This window comes from Panthera leo, chromosome A1 (assembly GCF_018350215.1).
Source record: "Panthera leo isolate Ple1 chromosome A1, P.leo_Ple1_pat1.1, whole genome shotgun sequence".
In the NCBI taxonomy this organism is placed as follows: domain Eukaryota; kingdom Metazoa; phylum Chordata; class Mammalia; order Carnivora; family Felidae; genus Panthera; species Panthera leo.
This window is the reverse complement of record NC_056679.1, coordinates 140,625,593-140,651,733: the sequence shown is the minus strand read 5'-3', so window position 1 is coordinate 140,651,733 and position 26,141 is coordinate 140,625,593. Positions and strand designations below refer to the sequence as shown.

Sequence of the window (26,141 nt, the reverse complement as noted above, 5' to 3'; positions counted from 1 at the left end):
AACTTAAGCAATCTCTGCACCCAACCTGAGGCTTGAACTCACGACCCCAAGATCAAGAGCTCCATACTCTACCAACTGAACCAGCTAGGTACCCCATAATCTCTGCAAACTAAGGTGCTCCCCCCTTCCTTGCTTACTTCGGACTGGCAAAGGTCCCTAATTCATGTTAACAGAGATGCTAAAATTTATTTTTGTTTTGATGGAAAAGAAGAGAAGCATTTTTAGAATGACCATAAAATGAAATAGTGTTCTAAAAGGGGCATAAGGAAGACTTCAGTAGGAGATAGCAATTTCTTCAAAATGTTTTCAACATTCCACTTTGAAGAATACTTTACCTGAAAAGGTTTACATGCAATTACTGCATTCATTTTAGAAATAAAAACAAAACAAAACAAAACAAAAACACAATGCACTTTTTAATCTGGGAAATAGTTCTTTTTTTTCTTTCCTTTTTTTTAATCTGGGAACTATTTCTGAAGGCTTGCAAAAACAACTGAGCTCTCAAGGCTGACTGGAAAGATTTAACTTTGGTGACTACTGCTTGGATTTAAATACAGTTCCTAGAACATCACGTCGTTCAAGTTACTCACAAATTACAAGGGCTATGCTATGTTTAAACTTATAGACATAAGATTTTTTTGTAATTCTAACTGGTAAATCATGAAAATCATAAAAATGGTGCTTGTTTAATATTATTTTCCCTATGTGGACAAATTAAAAAACATTCCCCTAGGAATCCAGACGGACATACACATGTATGTGTAAAAATTGTCCATTAAACAGGATCTTTTGGAGGATACCTTCATGACAGCTTTTTTTAAAAGGCGAAAACATTAATTTTTCTACTACATATTCGCAAAGACAGATATTTTCCACCCCAGGGCTATAGAAAGAAATGTGACTTCCCTTGAGCCACTTAGGCTAGGAGGAATAAGCCTATTGCCAAAAGTGACCATAACTTTCCACGGAAAAAAGAAATGGAGGTGATTTTCCACCAAGAAATTAAGACAATTTACTTTTTTTTTTCTGATCACTTAACTGCTGTGAACCTCCAGACCCATTTTTAATTTGCATGTTTGGATGCAAAGAATGAAATGTTCTTTGACCCAAATATGTATTTCCTTATCCTTGGCAAACAGATCTCAGCCATTTCCTGTGATGTTTCCTCACACTAATTTGAGATCCTTTTCTCAGGAAGTTTCCCAACTGTTAAAATACGGGATGAGAAAACAGAAAGCAACATCTAAGTCTCAACTGCATTTAGGGTCAATTGTTCAGAGGCAAATTCTCAGGAACATAGAGTTATCATCTCAGTGCCAGGTCCTAAGAGCAGTTGGGCTATATGACAACTCAAGAGAGAACTCTCATAGTAGTATCATTTTTAAAACTAGTAGGTATTGGGAAAAACAAAACCAAAAAACTAGTAGGTATTGGAGCGCCTGACTGGCTCAGTCAGTGGGGCATGTGACTCTTGACCTTGGTGTTGTAGGTTTGAGTCCCACGTTAAGTATAGAGATTACTAAAAAAATCTTTTAAAAACCCCACAAAACTAGTAGGTATTGTTTTAAAAGTATAGATGAAACTTGTCTATTCCATTTCCTGAGCATTTATTTCTAGTGTGTCAAATGTCCTAATGACTTGGAAAAGTTGTGATTTTTCTCTATTAAAAGTCATCACATGGGGGCACCTGGGTGGCTTAGTCAGTTAAGTGTCCGACTTTGGCTCAGGTCACGATCTCATGGTTTGTGAGTTCAAACCCCACATCAGACTCTGCTGTCAGCACAGAGCCTGCTTCAGACCCTCTGTCCACCCCTCTCTCTGCCCCTTCCCCACTTGTTCTCTCAAAATAAATAAACTTCGAAAAAAAAAAAGCCATCAATGGGTGTGCAACCCTTAAAAATCTGTAATATTGGGGCCCCTGGGTGGCTCAGTTGATTAAGTGTCTGGCTCTTGATTTCAGCTCAGGTCATGATCTCATCATCGTGGGATTAAGCCCTACATGTGGCTCTGTGCTGAGCGTGGAGCCTACTTGGGATTCTCTCTCTCCCTGTCTCTGCCTCTCCCCCAGTTGCATGCTCTGTCTCTCTCTCTCCCTCTCTCTCTCTCTCAAAATAAATAAATAAATGTTAAAAAAATAAAGCAAATGATCCTTTAAAAAAGGCAAATAAAAATCTGTAATATTGACCATGGCATTACAACTATGAATCTGTCATGTCACCTCATAGACTGCCCAGCATATGACCACCGATTAGCCAGTGTTGGTCTGCTAAGTGTAGAAGGAAGAATACTATTGTCAAAAACCTTGGCAATCTCATTGAGAATGTCTTGGTACTTATTTTTGGATGACACATGTCTGGTTTGTTCCAAAGTCCGAAGATTTCTCTGGATTTTCCTCTTCTTCTGCTGCAGGGGTAGCTGTGCATCTTCAATCATAGACTGGCTATGCTTCATTTCCTCTGGGGCCTGGGAATCTATAATTGCACGGCTCTCCATGTCTCTGGCATGATCTGCTTCCTGAAAAGGGAATATCAAGATGGTGACTTTTCTCTGATTCCCCCATCTCACAAATTCATAAGCTGTATAAGGCAAGTTAATGTCAAAATAAAAGAAGTCCTCAAGTCAGAGTTCAACGGCCAGAATCAGCATGTGCTCATGGATTTTGAAGTAGGTCCTTGGGAAGGGATTATTTCATCTTTTTGAGAAATATAGCAGTGGTGGCAGGCCTATTGTGAGCAAAATTCTCAATGGCTCCTTTAGTGCAAACATGACAGATCACCTTCGTAACAAACATACTCCAGTGGGGAACTGATGCCTTATAATTCCCTGAACGGAAGGATTTCCATCTGCTAGAGACTTCAGTTGAGGAAACTAAGACTACATTATTCATGAAAACACAGCTAACACCCTGAACATCCAGAACCTGACTGAACTCTCACACCTCAGCCATATTTATGGAGATCTGTAAGCCAGGAAGGCAGAGACCTTTGTTCTAATGAGGGAATAATTCTCAAACTACCAACTCTGAAAAACCTGCAGGGTTTTCTGGAACCAAAATGGAATAAGAATATTCGAGCTCATACTAATTTCCCAAATAAATGAGGAGTAAATGAATGAATAGAATTTGGACAGGTTGTTAAAAAAAAAAGTTTTCTAAGGAGACTGGTGATCTTCCCATTTCATTAGATGATTGACACAATGAATGAAGTCTAAGGATACAAGTATTATCAGATGACAGAGCAGTATCACCTACACAGGAATAGTTAACCAGGCCAGCAGTAAATAACAATAGCAACTGTAGCACCTAATATGTTGCTGAACATCTAATATGAGCCAGGTATTCTACCCACTTAACATGTTTTAACTCATTTTTTACTGCTGTGAATTAAGCACTATTATTATTCTCATTTTATAGCTGATAAAACTGAGGCTCAGAAAAACTTCTAAGTGCCCAGAATTACATAGCTAGGAGATGCAGCATTCTTAGTGACATTTGGGGAAAAATTAAATATTCAATAAGGACTAAAATTCTCTTACTAAATTAAAATATTCCACTCACAATATTCCACGCACATTGTTTAAAAATATTCATACATTAACCGACATCAGATCACTTGTAGTTTTATTTTATATATTTTTAAAATTAAAAATTGACAGTCATTTCTTAGAGGCAACCGCTTTAATTAAAAATGATGCAGGGGGCACCTGGGTGCCTCAGTCCCTTAAGCATCCGACTCTTGATCTTGGCTCAGGTCAAGATCTCACCATTCGTGAGTTCAAACCCCGCACTGGGCTCCCTGCTGTCAGTGCAGAGCCCGCTTTGGATCCTCTGTACCCCGCTCTCTCTGCCCCTCCCCCATGTGAGCGGGCTCTCTCTCTCTCTCTCTCCGTCTCTCTCTCTCAAATAAACAAACATTAAAAAAAAAGTAAACTCTTTAAAAAAAAAAAGAATGACTCAGGAAAATTATGGGTAGCTCTGCCAGGAAGTAGTACCTAATTAGATAATTTTGTTAACTTTTTCCAGGGAGTGACAATTATTGACAACTAAAGCAGTAACAGTGAATTAATTTCATTAAAAATGAGTGAAATAAACAATGATGCATTTTCACAGATGTTGATAAAGATTTTAATGCAAGATTGTTATGAATCTTTAGTTGCTTATACCAGGGTAATGGTGCTCTGACCTGACGGACTGAACACATTTGCTCTTGAAGCATTTAGAAAACAGTTTTCACGTGTGAGACACTGGTTTGTTTCAAGTTAGCCAACATGTAAAACATGAGAGGTATTTTCCTATATCCTATTGACCAGAACTATGTCTTAACAACTTACCTGCCTACCCACTGAGTGATGAAGTTTACGATGAGCATTCAGAAGCTTTGACCCAGAACTACCTTCACAGTCTAGGACAAAATTACATCCAGCATAAATTTGGTGCTGCATTTTCTATTTCATTCCCTTGGATAGGGATTTCATATATATGACTCAACTCAGCTGGCTAGAGTAAGAGATAAAATTCCTTACTTTCAAACCATGTCACTTACAGTGTTTTCAAGACAACAGTAAACACTGGATATGAAGATCAGTCAAGTCAACTTCCACACATGGTACTTATTATTTTACATTCAAAGACCAATTACTTAACCTCTTTTGCAGTTGCTGGTGTCTCCAAGATTTCTGTCAGTGTGTTCCCTGGTTGGTTCCGGATGACATCAATGATCAGCTTTTTGGTCCTTACAAAATTGAGAAGAGACAGACTTTCAGACAGCAGTCCTGATGCACAACCATCTGCTTTTCCCGAGGGAGTGCACAAACACATGCAAAGATAATCCCTGAAAATAAAAGTCTTTTGGAAATTCACATCTGCTCTGAGGCTCCTGCAAGTTCGCTAATGCTTGATAACTGAAGTCTGGGTTTTACACACTGGATGTCGTGGGATTATGGTGTCAGTAACACGGGGACAGGCATGTCATAGGATTCCTTATCTAAACACGTTTCCTTCTTTGTAGGCTGGGACTATTATTGATGAGTGGGATGGACAAGTGGTGCCGATATGTCCTGTTACCACAGAGGATGCAGGAATGATATCTAGTACCCTCGCCTCTTTCCCGACTTTAATAATGCTTAAGCTTCTGAGCCTGTTTAATACATTCTAAGCCTTGAGGAGCCAGTCCAAATGTTACCTTTCCTGCTCTGAGAAAGTTATGAAACGGTGTAAAGGCCCGTGGGAGCGAGCGGTCCCAGATGGGCTGTGGGGGCTTTGGCTGCCGGCTGCCAAGAGCCGCTGGGAGGACAGTGTTCAAGAGCCTCAGGTCCCTTGGAAAAGCTAACTACTAGGCTTGCGTCCTTGTCTTGCTGGGGCAGCTAAGAGAGAGCTGCTCAATGAAACATCAATAGCTAGGAAACTCAGCTGGAGGTGCTAAAAGCACACTACTTTTTCCCATGTGTCCTTGATGTGGTCAGTCACCCCTTCCTAAAAGATCAGGCTATGTAATGATGTGAAAAAATTTCAACATAAAAGGCAAGAGGTCAAGTCTGTGTACTTTTACATGAGTGGCAAAAATAGTGGAGATAGCTTCCTTTCCAAAAAATGGAAACATAAACAGAAGCTGCCTAAAATTATCAACAGGTCTAACTGATGACGGAAGTCTCACTTTTTTTGCTGCTCTATGGTATTTAACCTCACTAGTTCCAAAGGCACTGTGTGACATCACTAGATGATATATTTCCCCTTCAACTACAGCAGGAAATGTTCACATGGCATGAAAATTAGAAAATGAAAACAAAACATCGTTCTTGTCGTGAAACATCAGGGCAAATGACAGAGAAAATCCTCAATGTTAATTCCAAATATATTATTTTTGAAAATAGGAAAAAATCCAATAAACCATCTGTAAACACTTTTGTCATTTATTTATTTCAAGTCTATATGAGAAGAACAATTATAGCCATTTCCTCTGGCCCATGACCCTTCACTTCTGGGGATTTACAGGCTGTCTGGGAATGTACAAATACTCCTCCGAGAGTCAAAGGTGGACGCACAGCTGATTACAGCCATGTGGGCGAAGGCACTGTTTCTAAGGCGGCTGTAGCTTAGAGAGCCAAGTCTGGTTTTCTGCTCACACTACTCCTTTTACCAATCATCATGAATGTATTAAACAGGAACATCAAGTTAAAAATGAAAACACTGGATGGTTTTAAAAATATAGACACAGTGATGGTTTCATATTTGAAATAACATTCTAGGAACTACTTATGATACATGTTTCCAGGAAACTCCCAGCTCATCTCTTTAGAGAGGGTATCTGATGACCAAAATGACTAGGGTCACTAAAGCATACTGTACAAGGGACAAAGAATGTTTGTTAAGGAGTTGCTCAAGGACAAACTGCCTATACTGCATTTTTGTCTTGGAATTCTACTTTATGTCAAGCCTGTGGAATCCCCTGCCAAAGCTCTATCCTAGGCATCTCTCATGTAAGGAACCGTCCTGTTTCAGGATAGGGAACTATCTCCCCCTATAGTATGCCTAATGGTTATGGGTACTGGGGTCAGACAGATGTAAGGTCCAATTGGGGCTCCTGCTGCTTACTAGCTGTGTGGACTTATACAAACTATATAACCTCAATGACTCTGTTTTTTTCATTTATATAATGGGATTCTCTCAGAGGACTTATGGGAGGACTGAAGGGAAAGTGGCACATAAAGCCTCTCAGTAGGATCTGACATGTAGTAAGCACTCACATGGTCATCAAAGTTGAGCTGCCCAAGACGGCAGCCATTGGCCACAGGTGGCCATGGACCACTTGAAACATGCCTGGTCCAAATTGAGATGTATTAGAGGTGTAAAACACACACTGGATTTTGAATGCTTAGGATGAAAAAACTAACAGTTTTTTACACTAATTACATATTGAAATACTGACATTTTTGACACATTGGCTTAACTAAAATATATTGGAATTATTATTAATATTTATGTAAGCTCTATGCCCAGTGTGGGGTTTGAATTGATGGCCCTGAGGTCAAGAGTTGCATGCTCTACCAACTAAGCCAGTCAGGCACCCCTAAATAAAATAAATTGGAATTAATTTAACTTAAAAAAATGTTCATTTATTTTTGAGGGAGACAGCATGAGTGGGGGAGGTGCAGAGAGGGGGCAGGGCAGAGGAACTGAAGCGGGTTCTGTGCTGACAGCAGAGAGTCTGATGGGGGGTTCCAACTCAGGAACCATGAGATCATGGCCTGAGCTGAAGTTAGATGCTCAACCTACTGAGCCACCCAGGCACTTAATTTCACTTTTTTTTTTAAACGTTTATTTATTTGAGAGAGACAATGTGCACGTGTGGACACAGGAGAGGGCAGAGAGGGAGGGGGAGAGAGAATCTCAAGCAGGTTCCATGCTGTTGGCACGGTGCCTGACACGGGGCTCAATCTCACAAATTGTGAGATCATGACCTGAGCCAAAATCAAGAGTCAGAGGCTTAACTGACTGAGCCACCCAGGCGCCCCTTCACCTGTTTCTTTTTCTTTTTTATCTTAATTTTTATTTATTTTAATGTTTACTTGTGAGAGAGAGCATGAGCTGGGGCGGGGGAGGGGGGTGGTGGCAGAGAGAGAGGGAGACACAGAATCCAAAGCAGGCTCCAGGCTCTGAGCTGTCAGCATAGAGCCCGATGCTGGGCTGGAACTCAGGAACCATGAGATCATGGCCTACGGCAAAGTTGGAAGCTTAACCGATTGAGCCACCCAGGTGCCCCTTTCACCTGTTTCTTTTTAAAATGTGGTTTCTGGGTTTCTCTGCTAATGGCCCAGAGCCTACTTGGGATCCTCTCTTTCCCTCTATCTCTCTGCCCCTCCTTGCTCATGTGCGCATGCATGCTCTCTCTCTCAAAATAAATAAACAAACATTAAAAAAGTTAAAATGTGGTTTCTAGAAATCTTAAAATTACTTGTGTGGCTCACGTTGAATGTAGTTTGGCAAGTGCGAGATTGGAAAATTCCATTCTTATGCAGGAACCTCACTGTGAGAGACCTGCCTTCCACTGAAGTCCACTCACTGGACCTGGTTAGTCATAGGACTTCTGCACTGAGGGGAACCTTTGGGAAATAGTCCAATCCCTGATTATACAAATGAAGCAACTAAGATATAAGAGGCTCAGTGGTTACACAAAGGTCACTCTGTTTTCTAGGGTTGCAAAACACAAGTCGAATGCTCTTTCCATATCATCAGCCCCCACAAACCTGTACAGAGGTGCCTCAAATGTGTCCCCAACCCCTCTTCCACTACCTTTCTTTTTGTAAGTGAAACCTCCAGTTCCTTAAACCTCTTCATGAGAGGGTTTAAACAGAATTCATAGTTTAGCTCACGTTTGTTTGCCAATGGTCTTAAGATGTGTCCCCTCCTCACCCCAGTGCAAACGCAAAATTCTAGATAGGGTTTAACCACCATAAACCAACTGGTTAGAGTATCGGCTCTGTGGCTGTTCAAACAACATGTAAGAAATGCTGATCAAACCAAGGACTCTACCACCCTCCCTGTTTGAGGAAGTATCTAATTCTGAGGAAGAATAAAAAAAAAAAAAAAAAAGCAAGAAAGAAATACACCAAGGATGGGGCACCTGGGTGGCTCAGTTGGTTAAGCACCTGCCTCTTGGTTTCAGTTCAGGTCACGATCACATGGTTTGTGAGATGGAGCCCTGCATCGTGGTCTGCACTGACAGCATGGAATCTGCTGGGGATTCTCTCTCTCTGCCTCTCCCCTGCTTGTGCTCTCCCTCCAAAGTAAGTAAATAAACTTAAAAGGAGAGAGAAATGCACCAGGAAGTTTGCTCATCATAGCTGTGTTCAAATCCTACTGTTGGTGAATGAGACCACATGGTGCTTGTAAACTGGCGTGGCCCCCCAGATTTGACCATTCCAGTCACATGGCATCTTTTCCTATGCTCTGACCAGCAGCATCCCTGAGCCTCCCCCTCTGCCTGACACTTTGTCCAAGTTTGAAAAGGAGTTCATGTTTGTGGGCTCTAAGGAATACTTCCAGTTGTTTAAAATTCTTCTAATACGATTATACATTTTTATCACATCAAATACCATTTTAGCCATTTAGTGCCCCTGCTAGTTTTGGACCAAAAGCAAAGAAATCTTTCAGGTGGGATGATAGATGCTCCACTGAATCATGTGGTAAGAAAACAAATTCTTGAGAGATGACAACTGAAAGCTCTCAGGCAGCAAAGTATGATTGCAACCCACAAATGTTGCCTTCTACTTAAACACGCATACTTTTGTAGAAAAACAACCTTAATAAAGGCCATAAGGATCATGTTTTTTTTTTTTTTTTTAAGTAAGCTCTACGTTCAACGTGGGGCTTGAACTCACCACCCTGAGATCAAGAGTCACATGCTCTACCGACTGAGCCAGCCAGGTGTCCCAAAGATCACACATTTAAAAAAAAATTTTTTTTAATGTTTATTTTTGAGAGACAGAGTGCAAGCAGGGGAGGGACAGAGAGAGAGGTACAGAATCCAAAGCAGGCTCCAGGCTCTGAGCTGTCAGCACAGACCCTGACACGGGGCTCAAATCCACAAAGCTCAAGATGACGACCTGAGCCGAAGTTGGTACTAATGCGACTGAGCCACCCAGGCGCCCCATGATCACACATTTTAAGTTGAATCATAAGTTATAATAAGAGAGATTTGCAATTGGGTAGTTTTTTAAATAATTTATAAAGTGTTAATGCAGCCTTCATTTGCTCATTGCATCCCTTCCTTCCCCTCCCCCTTTTTATAGATGAGGAGACTGAAGCGTAGGTGAGTTGCTCAGAGTTCTATGGCTAGTAAGTGACAGATTCAGGCTGTCATCCAAGGTCTCCCCAGGATTCCTCAACCAGGTTTTTCTGGTTTGTTTTTTCAATACCACCAGGCTTGGTACTATTAACAGAATGGCGGTAGCCCAAACTGAGGTGCCTTATTTAATAAACCCACAGATGGGAAACAGAATGTTTCTCCCTATCCCCATATGTGCCTTCATGTGCCTCAGATCTATTAACCAGTCTTTCTCTTTGGCCTGGAAAGAAGTCCCAGCATCAGTTATGAAATAACTGCTTTGCTATCATTGTCATTATTTATTCTAAGTTTCCTAAGAATACAAAGAGCAGTGGCCTTGCCCTCAGTGAGTTGTAAAATCTTGTGATCAAGAGTGTAGGCCCTGCAAGACTTAAGACCATCTGAGTCTGAATCTATTTTCCACTCACGAGCCATATTGCCTAGGAAAGAGCTTTTGTCTGTTCTGTGCCTCATATGTAAAATACAGTTAGTAACCTCTACCTCTTGTGGTTGCCAAGAATATAACATGACATATTTCATATATATACGAAGGAATGAATATACATATTATTATCTACCTGTATCTATAGGATAGTGCCTGTCACATGGTAAGCACTCCATAGGTGTTTGTTATCATCTTCATCTAGCTATTAATTATAAAGTTAGCACGCTATAAAGTTTACAAGCATAAGGATATTAACAATGTCTCAAATTCTTCTACTGCAGGTGCGCCCATGAAGATGAGTTATTCATCACTGTAAAGCTAGTTATTTTGTAATTAATCATAAGGGGACATTGGTGAAAGTTAAAAACACAATCTGTTTAACAAGGAAGCAAGAAAGTTTTTTTTGATAGAGAAAAGCCAGATACTTTCATATCCCAAATGCTCTTCATTCCATGATTGTCCATTTCAAACTAACTTCCTGAAGGCATTGTCTGATGTTAGTTAAATTTGGTTCTGTAATGAAGATCCTCAAGAAATATGTATTATGTCTGAGATAGGAATTTGGTTAGCTTGGACAAAAGACATCCCCATACAACTTTTCAAATCGATATTTAAAGTGTGTATTAATGGAGAATCCATGATACAGGGCACATGAGTTTAAAGCACGTCAGGGACTAGCAACTTGCTTCCCCTAATTTTAGACTTAAATTTCCTCACCACAAAGAGACAGGCTTGGGCTGAATGGTCTTCAAGCTTGCTATCATTGACACATTTTATAATTGTCTATTATTAACAAGATTTTAAAATATATACCTAAAATATATGTCTTTGGAAGTAAGGTTGCCTAACATCATGAAACTAATTCTGTTCAATCTTCTGGGCAATATCCAAATCCCACTTTCAAGGAAGGCTACTTGGACAATCTTCTCTTCAGGTTGTCGTCCACACTGATCACTGGGCTGCTTAGTGAGGGGCTCTGCCTATGGCAGGATCTTAAAATATGCCCAGAGGAAGACTATCTAGACCCCAGAGGTCCATGAAAGCAGCGAATTATCAAGAATTATTAAAACACTAGCCTAGTAGTCCTTTGGTATAAATGAAAAAGTCGATCATACAATTCACTACGAATTGCAAGGAACCCCAGGAAACCAAAAGAATCTTGAAAAAGAACAAGTTGGAAGACTTATGCTTAGCAATTTCAAAACTTACTGCAAAGTTACAGTGATCCATATAATGTGGGACTAGGATAAGGACTGACATAGATCAATGGAATAGAATTAAGAGTCCAGAAAGTCATACGTGTATGGTCAATTGGCTTTCGACAAGGGTATCTAAGTCCATTCAAGGGAGAAAAATAGTGTCTTTAAGTAATAGCGGTAAGACAAATGAACATGCACCTGCAAAAAAAAAAAAAATGAAATTGGGCTTCTGCCTTACACTAAACACAAAAATTAGCTCAAAAGGGGTAATACACCTAAACATAAAATAAACTATAGAACTCTTAGAAGAAAACATAGGCGTAAATGTTCAGGACTCAGGGTTGGGCAAGGATTTTTTTTTTTAATTTCAGACAGAGTGCAAGTGGGTGAGAGAGGTGCAAGGGAGGGGGAGGGGGAGGGGGAGGAGGAGGAAGAGGAGAGGAAGGAGAAGGAGGAGAGGAAGGAGGAGGAGGAAGAGGAGGAGAGGAAGGAGGAGGAGGAGAGGAAGGAGGAGGAGGAGGAGGAGGAGGAGGAGGAGGAGGGAGGAGGAGGAGGAGGAGGAGGGAGGAGGAGGAAGGAGGAGAAGGAAGAAGAGGAGGAGGAGGGAGAGAGAGAGAGAGAGGGTGGGGGAGGTAGGGAGGGAGGGAGAGATATGACTCTGGGATCATGACATGAGCTGAAACCAAGACTCAAGACAGATGCTCAACCAACTGAGCCACCCAGGTGCCCCAATGATTTCTCATTTCATGACACCAAAAGCACAAGCAACGACAAAAAATAAACTGTCCTTCATCAAGTTAAAAAACTTCTGTGCATAAAAGGACATTACCAAGAGCATAAAAAGGCAACCCATAGGAGTAAAAAATATGTGCAAGTCATAAATCTGGCAGGTGTCTACTCTCTAGAATATAGGAGCTCTTAGAACTCTGCAACAAAAAAGACAAACCAAAAAACAGGCCCAAGACTTGAACAGACATTTCTACAAAGAAGGTACACAAATGGCTGACAAGGACAACTCAACATTATTTATCATCAGGGGAATGCAAATCAAAATCACAACGAGATCCTACTTTATATGCACTAGAATGGCTGTAACAACATAAAACAGAAAATAAGTGTCTGTGAAGATGTGGAAAAGTTCGAACCCTTATACCTTGGGGGTGGAAATACAAGATGGTAAAGCCACTATGAAAAAAAGTTTGGCAGTTTCTCAAAAAGCTAAACTTAGAATTACCTTATGACCCAGCAATTCCACTCCTAGGTCTATATCCAAAAGACGTGAAAACAGGTGTTCAAATAAATACTTGTACACAAATGGTCACAGCGATACTATTCACAATAGTCAAAAGGTACAACCCAAATGTCCATGATCAATGTGCTGTATCCATACAAGGGAATATTATTCGGCCAAAAACATTATGTGGGGTCAAAGAAGACAGATGCAAGAGATCACGTAGTGTATGATTCCAATTATATGAAATGTCTAGAAAAGACAAGTTCATAGAGACAGAAAGCACTAGGGATGCTGGAGCAGGGCCTTACAGAGCCCTGAGGGTAGTGGGGGAATGAATGATTAATAGAAGTTCTGGAACTAGAAAGTTGTGAAGGTTGTGTGACATTCTGAATGTACAAAATGGCACTCATTTGTATACTTTAAAAGGTTAAAACGGTAAATTTTATGTTACGTGTATTTTACAACAATAAGAAAAAAAAAAACACTGGTTCTACGTAGTATGGCGGTTAAAGGAGCAGACAGCATTTGCTTCCAGCACGTGCTGGGGAGCTGGGACAGGGCCATCCAAGGGCTGATGCAAGTAGGACAATGGACCAGGTTTCCCTAGCTAAGATATATGGTTGCCCAACATACCTGACTTTTATGGTTTTGCTTTTAAAATCAATTCCAAAAATTCGCAGACCCATCGACGCTCATTCAGAAACAAGTATAAATATATATAAATATATGATATTGAGAATATGTGGTATTTTACACTACCCACTTTGTGATTTCCATTCATTAACGCATTCAAGTGAGTTGAATGCATTTAGAAAATGATGTTCAACTAACAGACAAAACCAATTATGAAAACATTTCTTCCCATTACTTCTAAGGACAAAGCATATGAGATCACAGGATACTTGGCCTAATTTAATTTGCATGGCAGAACCACACAGTCTCTGCATTTCCAGTTACCTTTATAATTGGCAATTTCTCAGAGGAACCCAGGGAACAGATTGCATAGTTTCCCCCATCTCTGTTGCCCTGCCCTGTGTTGTCTCTTTGCAAATTCAATATGAGTTGTAATCAGCAGTCTAAGGAAGTACCTTCAACTCTTAAGAGGCCAAGATTGTGTAAGAGTTCTGCAGCTTGGCCTCTGTCCTGCAATTGAGCTGTACTCCCCACCCTCAGACTTTAGACCCCTGGGAAGCAGGGACTGCTAATGGCTTCTTACTGCTGTCTCCCCAGTGTGAAGCCAGGGCCATGGATATAGAACGGGTCCTCAAAAGATTTGCTACATGAATGCATGAAGCCTTAGATGATCCGAGGACAAAATAATCAAGCCTAATTAGAAGCAGCACACATTGCAGCACAGGACAATGAACAAGTCCTCCTCCCCCCCCCCCACCATTTTTATGGATGAGTGTGAATATCTGGGAAAAAAATTAACTGGAAATGAGCGCTGTTTGAATCATGTCAGCGGCAGAACAGAAAGCTCTTGTTACAAATGAAAACCATGTCAGAACTCTGGACGTGTAACTTGGAAGTAATGTGTCAAGTATTATTTAAATACATAAGTATTCCACTTTGGTCACCGTTTTCTACGTCCATTCTCCACCTCACTCCAACACATCACTCATAGAATATGCGTCCTTTTGTTTACATAAGTTCTTTTTTTTTTTTTTTAACGTTTATTTATTTGAGACAGAGAGAGACAGAGCATGAATGGGGGAGGGGCAGAGAGAGAGGGAGACACAGAATCGGAAGCAGGCTCCAGGCTCTGAGCTGTCAGCCCAGAGCCCGACGCGGGGCTCAAACTCACGGACCATGAGATCGTGACCTGAGCTGAAGTCGGACGCTTAACCGACTGAGCCACCCGGGCGCCCCTGTTTACATAAGTTCTTAAAAGCCATATTGGTTGCTGAGCAAGCATTTTGGTTTATGGTGTTTTGATTTACGGTGATGTACCTCATTCTTTCTCATTCTTTATGTAAAGGACTGGTGTGGGATATCTAAGAAGGCTTGATGGAACCAATGCGGTAGAAATTAAAAGTGTGGATGCTTCATTTGAAATCTTTGGGCAGGAAGTAGGGTGTAAGTCAAAGCTGGTAAACATATCCAGGCTTAGTTTAATAGGAAACCAAGTTAATAAATCAAATGACAGTGGGATATCTTACCATGTGTGTGCCTTTTCTGTAGATATTTTATGCCAGACATTAAATTTGGTTTAAGGCACTTCCTTGCCAATCTTTTCACCACTCTGAAACACTTATTTCCCTTCAGTTACCTAAGGATTTTTACAGGCAGAATCAATCAATTTGTTTCTTAAAAGAAAGAAATAAAACTGCTCCATGGCAAACAAACAAACAAACAAAAAATAGCCTTTATAAACTATTATAAACTAAATTACAAATTGTATTTTGTTCCCTTTTAAATGATACTCTATTATCCTTTGGTTAGATGTTTGATGAATAATGTATTTTAATATTTAGACATACTAAAATGATTTGGGGATTCAGTCTATTTCAACTTGCATAGTTGAAGACGCATAATCGGAGACATGTGCCCGCTAAGCCCCAAACTTACTTTATCATGAGGCTCTGGCCATCAACAGCTTCACCGTCCCCTATGTTGTACTTGCTTGTCAAATAAAGGGAGATCTCAATCTTTGAGAGTTGGCTTAGTGTATTTGCCTTGTTGGGGTCATTGGGGTCAACTGCTCCTTCCCCTGTAGAAAGAAAACATTGTTACTCTTACCATTTGCTCATTGTGATGGTGGCGTCAGCAACCCAAGATAAAGGTTTACAGGAAAGGCTCAGTTGTACAGGAGATAATGGTCTTCATAAAAAAAAAAATTCTAATATACAGCGAGAGGCTTTTATTTTTTTTGAGGTTTCTTTTTTTTTTTAAATTCATTTTGATAGAGAACGAGCGAGCAAGCGAGCATGGTGAGGGCAGGGGTTGGAGAGAGGCAGACAGAGAGAAGAGAGAGAGAATCCCAAGCAGGCTCTGTGCTCTAACAGCACAGAGCCTGATGCAGGGCTTGATCTCACAAACTGTGAGATCACGACCTGATCCGAAATCAAGAGTTAGACACTTCACTGAATGAGCCACCCAGGCGCCCCTGTAGTTATCTTTTTAAATAAAGTTGAATATTAAGATTTTTTTGATCTAGACTAGGAAAACTAAACAACTAAATGTCAACCACAGGATAAGCAGAAGGAAGAAGCTCTTACCAAGAAAAGATTCCACACTAGGAACCTCTCCCAGCAATTCCAACAATTCATTCAGCAAGTCCTGTTTATCAGGAGCAATTGCATCCTGGTGTTCCAGCAGGAGCTAAAGCAATAAAGCAATAAACACACACACACACACACACAAATAAAAGTAAATTCTTAAGTGCTACCATTTTTACATCAAGTTCCCTTTCCAGTTTTCCAAGATAATTTTCTTCTCATATTGTTTTAATCTTATTTTTACTTTTTCAAAGTAAGCTCTATGCCCAACATGGGCCACAACCTCATGACCTTGAGATCAAGAGTCGTGTGCTCTCCTGAATGAGCCAAGCAGGGACCCCTATCATTTGAATCTTAATTACAAGTCAGACATTTATTTATTTTTTTAATTTTTTAATGTTTATTTATCTTTGAGAGACAGATAAGAGCACAAGCGGGGGAGGGGCAGGGAGAGAGGGAGACACAGAATCCGAAGCAGGCTTCAGATGGGGGGCTCGAACCCACGAACCGTGAGATCATGCCCTAAGCTGAAGTCGGATGCTTAACCGAATGAGCCACACAGGTGCCCCACAAGTCTGACATTTATTCAAATCAGAGACCTCAGGGAGGTGACACAGTTTTTAATTTTATCTCAAAGGGACGTGCCTATTCCACACGAAGAAACTGTAGCTTAGTGAAAGGTGTTCACAAACCATCTTTTAGCAAGATCATGTGAGGTGTGCCAAGGAGCAGCCTTCTACTTCTACTTCGACCCCTGTGCTCCAGTGCGCCTTTATAGGAAAGGTCAAAGTTGGGGAGGAAAAAGCGTAAAATGAGGCAGAAGTCCCTTGGCTAACACTGGTAACAAACTAGAAAGGCATTTCCATATCTCTTCAGGGAAAAATTATGCAGTAATCAAACACTATGGATATTAAAAAAAATCACCACTATTAGCTATTTTAATCTGCCTGGCATTGAAGATCTTTCAAGGGTAGGGATGGCAGAAATGACCATACGGTTCCTTGGCCTGAGGCCCAGATGTGTTTCTTCAGGTACATAATCCCCACAAGGATCAAAGGCAAGCGAAGACATTACACAAGTAATAGAGGTGATATAATGTCACAGTAAAATCTGGAAGGGTAGCATATCTATTTTTTGGGGGGAAAGTAAGTTAGAGACAGAACAAAGTAAGATGGATACATTTATGTCCTTGTTCTCTGAGGGGATAGGACAGCTGACGTGGCTGCTTTCTCTGGAGAGTGAAAATTTAGGCACCTAGCTTCTACCCTTTAGGCTGGTAATTACAGAACATGCACATTTCTCAAAAATGTCTTTTTAAAGAGTGTTTGGAGGTTCTACGTGTTCCTTAGAGGACAAGTGGCAAGCATGTGCCCACAGGCTGGGCCAAGTGAACTGCTGTTATGCCTGGTTGTGGACACCTCTTCATTTCAGACAGACAGTCAACAGACAGTTTTTCTCTGCAATTACTTTCCTCCCACGTTATTACATCTGCTTCCAATCTGTGAGGAAAATCCAGATTGGTCACAAACTGTATTTCCCAGGATTGGATTCTGTTTTAAATTTTTGCTAACAGAAAAGAACAGACCATGTCTCCTTAAAGAGTAACAATGTAAATTAATACAGTAACATTTTTTCCTCTGCTATGCCTGGGAAAGAATGTCTCATTCTAAAAGAGAACTCCCCACCACTTTATGGGCATGAGGATGCTGCCCTCAGCAAATGCGTAGCCAGCATGCGGACATTTTTTGGAGATGGATTATCTACCATAAAAAGAGACAACAGACTCGTTGCTCAAACAGGAATGAGACCACTTGATCATTAGAAAATTACCATTACAAATGTTGCGCTGCTTGCACACGTTTTGTGATTTCCAGGGTTTATACAGAGAGCAAAGAAGTATAGCCTCTCATTTAATCAGCCGACTCACTCCTTCAGCTGGTCATTCAGACCTGCCTTAGTTTAGGATCACTCAAAACACTTACGGAGATTCTCTGTTCCAGCGGTAAAACAGGGAAATAGAAAGGAGATCCAGTCTTTCTTCCAAGCCTGTACTCAGGATTTTGTTTCTGGGAAGAGCTTAATAATAAAGCCTGAAATTTTAAGCAGCCCACCTTGCCACTTGTTAGTGTACCTAGGACCTTTCAGATCTGTGTATCTGTTATGCTTTCCTCCTAGGTGTGGGTACAATCCACACTGGGGGTATCCTTAACCAGGCTTCTTCATCTCCAGTATGTATCTGCAGAACTTGGGTTCTTGTTAGAATGCCTGTTCTGGGGGCACTTGGATGGCTCAGTCGGTAAAGCACATGAATCTTGATCCTGGGGTTGTGGATTCAAGTCCCACACTGGGTGTAGGGATTACTTAAAAACAAAATCTCTTAAAAAAAAGAATGTAGGTCTGGGGTACATTGATAACAAGTTCTCAAGACTTTGGAGTAGCAAGGTCCAAAGCTATTTTAAAAACATTCTCCTTTAGGATAAAAGGAAATATGTACCAAATGATCTAAAAACATAACAAAACAAAACAAAAGAAACCTCTCAATGCTTGGCCTTTTTATTTCAAACGACTGAGAGGCCATCGAAGGCTTCCCATGCTGAGCTAAAGGCCCTGACCCAACAGATGCCTAATGCTCCTTTTATGGCTGATTGCAATAATGTTTGCACGCCATCTGGATGGAGACATTATGACATAGCAGAGACTATGAAACTGCCTGTGAGAAATGGGGTTTTCCAGAACAAAAGAAATGATTCTTCGCAGGTGGCTAATGTTGGGTGCGGTGTCTCCTCTTGCCTAATCTCAAGCAGCCTGCTTATTTGACCTCTCTATATGTCCACCACTAGAGAGAATATTGTCATTGTCCCAGAATTTTACTGGAAAAGCTGGGAAGATTCTTGAAAGGGAGAGAGAAATCATGTGGGGGGTCCAGGCAGTGTATCCCTGGTGGGTGGGGGACTATTAGGGCCTGTCCCTGCTCAGGGCTTAATCTTCACATTTACAATGGATTAAGTAAGAAGTAAACTTTCCTTGTTTGGGTGAAGGAGTTTTATTATGCACAAGAGGGAATAAACATACCATGTAAAAAGTAAACGTAACTTGTTTAGGAAAAGGAGTTGTATCCATGTACAAATGTCAGGGAATAAATAACCAAAGGTTTCTTAGTATTCAGAGTATAAGTATTACTAGCACATGCTTACAGTTAAGTCTGGTAAAAACTAAGCATTTTCAAGATAATGGCGTCCGAACCGTGGGTCTACTGCTAAGACCCTTCTCCAACCCCACTTACTGAATGTGTGCTGATGATTTCTTCAACTGAAATATAAATGACTGGTTTGCTGACTGTCACCACATCTGTGTATTTATCCATATTAAATGTTTCTTCTGGCTCAGGGACATTACAGGCTTCTTTGAAATATTTCCTAACAAAAAAAAAAAAAAAAAACAAATTCTTAAGACAGGGTGCAAATTTCTGAGGTAAACCCACACTGAGGAACTCATGAATTAGGATTAGGGCTTTGTTCTCCCAAACTGTGGTTGCGTGAGGATTTCTTATAGTATCTTCCAGACTGGCGCCTAGCTATGGAAGCTGCGTCCATGTTTCTGGACGTCGGACCCAGCTCTTCAGACAGGAACTCAGAGAGAAAGAGAGTCCCGGTTCTATTAGTGACTCAGGGTAAGCCAATTATGGGGCAGGTTATTTAAAAAAATGTTATTTTGAAAGTGGGGCCCCTGAAATTTAAACACAAAAGTCGAGACTGATAATCTTTGATCTAAGAATCAAGTCTTTCTAGAGAAAATAATCTGAAAAGCAATTCATCAAATGTGCTACTTTACATAGCACAAACTCCTGGGACTAATAATCCTTCAGAGCTTCTGTTGCCAACCTGACAGAAATTCGAGTTAAGCCTACTCCACTCCCAGTTGATCCAAACAACGGTTGCTGGCCAAGGGAAAGACTGTTAAGGCTAGACACACAAATACGTACAAGGGTCCAATTCCTCCAGTAGTCAGAGTCTAACAAGTCTGCTCTTTCAACAATAGCAAATTTAGATCAAGAAAGCCAGGTGCTCTGATCATGGTTTAGGAATGATCCTTTGTACAGGTAGAGAAGGTATTTTCGTCTATAATGTAGTAAATTTTCGTACGTCTGAAATTATCCTTGGTTTATCTCCTGAGGTACCCAAGGCTTATATACCAGAAAAGACCTCTACCTTCTCAGCCCAAGGCTGAAGAGGCTAAATGGCAAACAGCCATGTTGGCGGGGGGGAAGAACATGTTTCCAGGTGACAGTTGGTCTTTCTACGGTTTGACATTGACACCTTTAACAGGTTGCTGAGCAACACATAGGATAAATACAAGTGTTAGAGGAAAAAGTATGAATTTTAAGGAAGTGAGGGGGGACTTTGGTTTGCTTTATTTTTGAAGAGCTGGAACCATAGATGTTTGATAACAATAATCTGAGAAGAAAGGAAGTAAAGGAAAGCTGTAATAGCAGATAAGGATATGCAACAAATAGTACTTTATTCATCCGTGAGAAGAACTAAAATTAACAGCTTGAGAAATCAAAACTTCCTGTAGTAAGAGGATTTGGAGGGAGTTTTCTCACAAGAGGTCACAATTCTTTTTCTCTGTTTTTTTTTTTTTTTAATGTTTATTTATTTTTGTGAGAGAAAGAACATGAGCGGGGAAGGGGCAGAGACAGTGGGAGACACAGACTCCAACACAGGCTCCAGGTTCCGAGTTGTCAGTACAGAGCCTGACTTGGGGCTTGAACTCACAAACCGTGAAATCATGACCTGAGCCAAAGTCGGATGCTTAACCAACTGAGCCACCCAGGCACCCAAGAGGCCACAATTCTAAAGAGAGAACAGTGATCATGAACTACCTGTGAGTAGATAAATCACTAATCCAGAGGAAACTGAGGAATGGGAAATGAATTTTCCAAGTAAGGAGTCAAAGAGTCCATATTTGTGTCTTATTTCTATGACCTACTACCAATCAAATGGCAACAAGAGAAAAAACAAATGCCAAGTTGAACATGCTTCCTCGGAGAGCTCAGGGTGAGTACATCTTCCCACCAGACTCACTCCTAAAATGTTCCCACGGAAAGATTAGGGATATAATTTGGAAATGCATATCAAGTCAATGACATTAAGTCTTACACGGCTAAGAGAGGTTTGAGAATAGGACATATTCATATACAATCCACAAGAAATATAAAAGCTGGATTTTCCTAGCTTTTTGAAAACCAAATACTCCATTTCCTACTAAAGTGTTTGATGCAGATAAGCAGGTTCTCACTGGACACATTCTTTAAAACAAACAAACAAAAAACTCAAAAACTATCTTCTTAAGTTCAATGAAGAAGACATCAGCCATTCTGACTTTTATTCTAAGTACTATCAGCCTGCAGCATACCAGGAAAAATAAACATTTCGTTTTGTCCACAGCAGAAATCAAACATCTGGGGATGACTCAGTATGGCAGGGGTACTGGGTACAGGGGTGGGACGGGGAGCCCCAGACATAAGTACCCGTCCTCTTTCCCCACAGGGCCAACCAGAAAAAATGCACGCCACCACCTGAGGCTCCTGTCCCTCACCCAGAACTCCAGTTCTGTGTACAGAACACACATTATTCTTGTTCATCATCTTCCAAGTTTCTCCACAGGCCATGAGCCCTCTCACCTGAACTCATGATAGGTCTCTGATAAATAATTGTTCATAGATGAGAGATGCTCATTTTCTCCTTCAAACAGCTTATTGGAGGCTGCATGCTGAAGAACCTTGGCCACCGATCCCAAATTTCTCCTTTGGTCGGAAGTTATCTGACCTCCAGCTGTCATGTCGATGATATCAAAGCCGTCAGGAGCTACGATAGCTGGGTTCATGTACCGATAGTACAGGAGGTTTCCAACAATCTGGGGTAATGCAGAGGAAAAGACTATTTTTAAGAGAAAAAACTCAAGAGCTTTAGATTCCTTTAAGTTGAAGTCAGTATTTACTGACGATTCCCAAGAAAGATCATTTTCTGATCTGAATCTTATAAAGGAGTTAGGTAAAGGGAGTGAACAGAATCACCCATTACTGGTATAGTTAACAAAATTATTTTTGGTGAGAAATAGAATTGATTAGACCATATTGCCCCAAAGTGCTCTAAATGCAGAATGTCAATAATGTGTAAGATCTTCAAAGTAAACTCAGGATAATCAATAATCTTGACAGTCATTAAAAACAGAAGACCTGTAACTTTTTACACACACAGGTATACAGGAGATAAAAAAAAAAATCTCACAAAATGGTATGCTGGTAATTTTGGCTGACACCCCCAGGGGAGGCTAGGGTGAGATGACCCTTGAAAATCTACCTTTAATAGTTCATCTTCTGTGGCGTCAGGAAATTTCTCATGGATCGAATTCTTCAGTACTTTGGCTATATACCTCAATCCATAACTACATGTAAAACAGATGACAAAAGAAAATAATGGAAAAAAGGCTAAGTGAGGAAGAAATACATAGCAGTTGTTCCTGTCAACTAAAGCTGAGCAGTGGTCTTAAAAAATTAAACATAAAATGAGATGGTAACAGAATCACAGGACCTTCACCGATGATAGTAACTGAGTGTCCCCTCTTTAGAGAACAGTTGTGCATTTAAAATGCAAACACAAGCGATCTTTTAAAGTAGTCAAACAGTATCAGGGAACACTCCTCTCTTTACTGCCATGATTTCTTTTACATAGCATTTCAAGAACTTTCAGTGAAGAATGTTCACGTTGCTACATGTACAACTTACGGTAGTAGATCTCGGGAAGAAATGATAGATTTCAGGACTTTGTCCGTGACCCTTCTCAGGTTCTCAATGGATGCCTCCAGTTTATTTTTCACTTCTGGGTATGTCAGAGCTTGTTCTGTGGTCACGTCATAAGGCAGCTTGCTGAAAACACAACAAGGGCCTTCAATTAATTGGGGCCTTGGAATAAGCATTTGTGTCCTTGCCAAGCTGTTTCTACAATCAAGCTTTGTACAGTGAAGCGGACTCCACCCACACAGGGGAGGCCCTACGTGCCCAGACAGTCCCTCTGTCACTAGTGGATCAGGGGGACTTCAGTCTCCCTCTTGGGGCTCTTCTGGCAAAATAACGGGCGACTCAAATGATATAAACCTAACTTTCTATCTCTTCAATGACAAAAAAGCAGTATGTTCCTTACAGAAAAAAAAAATGCATATAGGCAAACAACAATACCAACCTAGAGACAACCATTTTTCACATCTTGATGCATAGCTTTCTAGGTACTACTGTATAATTCTGGGTATGTGGGCCTTCCATACGCCTGGATATAAGGGAGTTGGTGCCTAGGCATATCCCACACAGATCCTATTTGTGTGTGTGTGTGTGTGTGTGTGTGTGTGTGTGTGTGTGTGTACATACACACGTATATATATTTTATAGAAAGTGGGTTATTTTACCCACCTGCAACTGAAAACTATACAAGCATTTTTCCATACCAATAAAAATATATCATTATTCCAAACAGTTATTAGTCTACTATGTGTTATACAAACATTTATTTAACAAATTCCTCAAAGCTAAATATTTTGACTTTCCCCAACTTTTTGCTGTTACAGACAGTGCGTGAGAACCATCCATGTAATTCTCTGTGCGTATCTGAACTATTGCACAAGGCATCCTTTTGCAGAAAATAAAAAGCCGGGATTGCTTAGATCTACAAACTACCACCCAGAATAAGCCCATTCCACCTGGCTTATTAATGCTTACGCAGGCAAGCCACTCACTTGGGAGTTGTGAAACAGTGCATATCATCAGGTGAGGAGGTGTGCCATTTCTAGGTCTAGGTTTAGAAACACACGACGAAGAACCAAGGCAGAGAATTACAGAAATTGTGGCTTTGGGGCTCAACTGGTACTGAAATGTGAAAATACCATGCAAAACCAAGATGAGTCCAAGAATGTGGCCTGCATGGATATGTTAAAGGAGTAACATCTTGAATTGAAAACTGACTCTGGATAGTAAATTTTGGTTTTTTTAAAACTTTTTTAAAAAAGCTTTTATTTATTTTGAGAGAGAGAGCATGAGCAGTGGCTGGGGACTGGGGGGAGGAGGGGTAGAGGGTGGCAGAGAGAGAGAGAGAGAGAAACAGAGAGAGAATCCAAAGCAGGCTCTGCACTGTGAGCATAGAGCCTGATGTGGGGCTCAAACCCATGAACTGTGGGATCATGACCTAAGTCGGAACCAAGAGCTGGACACTTAACGGACTGAGCCACCCAGGTGCCCCTAAATTTTGTTCTTTTAACAGAGTTTAAGAGTATATATAATAACCATGTAAAAATGGTAATAAAACACGACTGCAAAACCAACATCTTCCGGCCTCAGTTACCTGGCTTCTCCAGTCTGTGTTTCTAGTTGGTTCACCCAAGCCTTGTACACCTCTACGGGGTTTGTGTTGATGGTCAGGGACTTGTCATCGAGGATCTCTTTCACTACGGGAGCCAGGAGCTGGCGCAGGGTGTTCTGTCCACGGGCCCCCCTGTTGAAGCTCACAACCATCTTGATGACAGTGGGGTTCCCAGTCACTATGTCCTGTACCTGATCCACCTTTGACCTAAAACAAGCCCAGACCAAAACAAGTGGTTTGCCTCTATGTACAGAGTTTTCAACAGTGTATGGTCCCTCTGGCAAGCAAGGACTTGCTCCATGAAAATCAAAGATGGTGTGGTTTAAAAGGAAGCAATCATTTCTGACACGTGTGTTCCTTATTTGAGGAACTCAAGCACTTAAAACCTAAGCGCTCAGCCTCTATTTCAGTCTAGAAGGCAGGAAGGAACTGAAAGTGGACCAACACTAAGAAGAATACAGGGTACCACTGTGCAAGTATTATGTCCCGTCTAATTACCAAATTTCAAGAACAACTTTCTTGATTCAATGAACTAACTCCGCTTCTTTGAATCCCAAAGTGACTGCGGGGCAGCTTCTGGCTGAGACTATGTCACATGGCTGAGAGAGCTTTTCTCGACTGCTGACTGCCAACTCCCGTGCATCCCTCCTCCTCCTCCCTTTCACCTCTGTGCAACCTCTGACGCTCCCACACGACCACTGGCCCCCTCTGTACCCCCTTTTCCTTTACAGTCTCAAAGAGCTGCATTCCGTTTCTTACCTTACTCAGTCATTCCCTCTTTTTCCTTTGCTGCTCCGCTTCCCACATTTTAACTGTTCCCACTCATGTCTTTCTCCATGATCTATCATCAGACCTCACTCATACGTGCAACTTCAATGACCATCTCTTTGGAAATTGTCCTCTGAGCCCAGTGAGTAATCCACTTCTCCTTCCTGGGAGTTGGGTCTTCAATTTCCAGTTTTCTGCTGAGCACTTTCACCCATAAATTCTATACCTGTAGCTCATATTGCTCTAACACTCCCAACTACATCTTTTTCCTTCTGACTCCCCCATTTTTCTGAACTGGGCAGCTATAATCTATTCTATTCATACACAGCAGTAGAACAATTCTTCTAAAAACCCGAAGCGGCTGGGTCAATCCCCCACTCAAAGGCCTTTCACACCTTCACAGGAAGTAAACAGTGTGTTGCACTCAGGCCTCTACTCAGCGACTCCCATGATCTGGCCCAACCTATCCTTTTAGCTCCACCTCCCAGTCATCTGGGTTAAATCGCATTTTGGCTAGATTGATCCTACCGGCTTTGTTGGACTTTGGCCCGTGCTGTTTCTGTCAGCGGTGTGCCTTATTTCCCTTTTCCACTTTTTCTTATAAAAAACTATAGATATACTTCAAGGATTTGGATCAATGACTTCCTCTTCCACAAAATCTTTATTGAGTGACCTAATTTAACTGGAGCTTTCCTTATGTATGTATGTATATATTTATTACTTCTTAATTTGAGGACCGATGACACACAATGTTAGTTTCAGGTATACAACTTCGTGTTCTGACAAGTTTATATGTTATGCTAGGTTTACCACAAGCGTAGCAGCCATCTGTCCTGTTACATCACTATTACAATACCATTTGTAACTGGAACTTTTCTTTCCATCCCTCTGATCTGTTACACGATATGGATCATTCATTAGTACTTATTTATTTCAGTGCACACATTCCCATATATTTCTCATGTTGGTTCACAGATACCCTGAGGGCAGAGGTTCCTAGCTAATATGTTTCAGAGATCTGTAGGAAATAGTATAGCTTAAGGTATTA

The 26,141-nt window shown here is 40.9% G+C and overlaps 1 protein-coding gene across 3 annotated transcripts in view; it reads right to left on the bottom strand.

Annotated features, from left to right (window-relative positions):
• Positions 1-26,141, bottom strand: part of IQGAP2 (IQ motif containing GTPase activating protein 2) — a 294,057-nt gene that overhangs the window by 9,197 nt on the left and 258,719 nt on the right. For all 3 annotated transcript variants that reach the window (XM_042941451.1, XM_042941443.1, XM_042941459.1), the window contains 9 exons: positions 24,308-24,532; positions 22,705-22,845; positions 22,280-22,364; positions 21,601-21,833; positions 19,201-19,333; positions 15,918-16,020; positions 15,268-15,409; positions 4,643-4,730; positions 2,302-2,514 (listed from right to left, as the gene is read on the bottom strand). In XM_042941451.1, the coding sequence (XP_042797385.1) occupies positions 2,302-2,514; positions 4,643-4,730; positions 15,268-15,409; positions 15,918-16,020; positions 19,201-19,333; positions 21,601-21,833; positions 22,280-22,364; positions 22,705-22,845; positions 24,308-24,532 (1,363 nt within the window). The remainder of the gene's footprint in view (positions 1-2,301; positions 2,515-4,642; positions 4,731-15,267; positions 15,410-15,917; positions 16,021-19,200; positions 19,334-21,600; positions 21,834-22,279; positions 22,365-22,704; positions 22,846-24,307; positions 24,533-26,141) is intronic.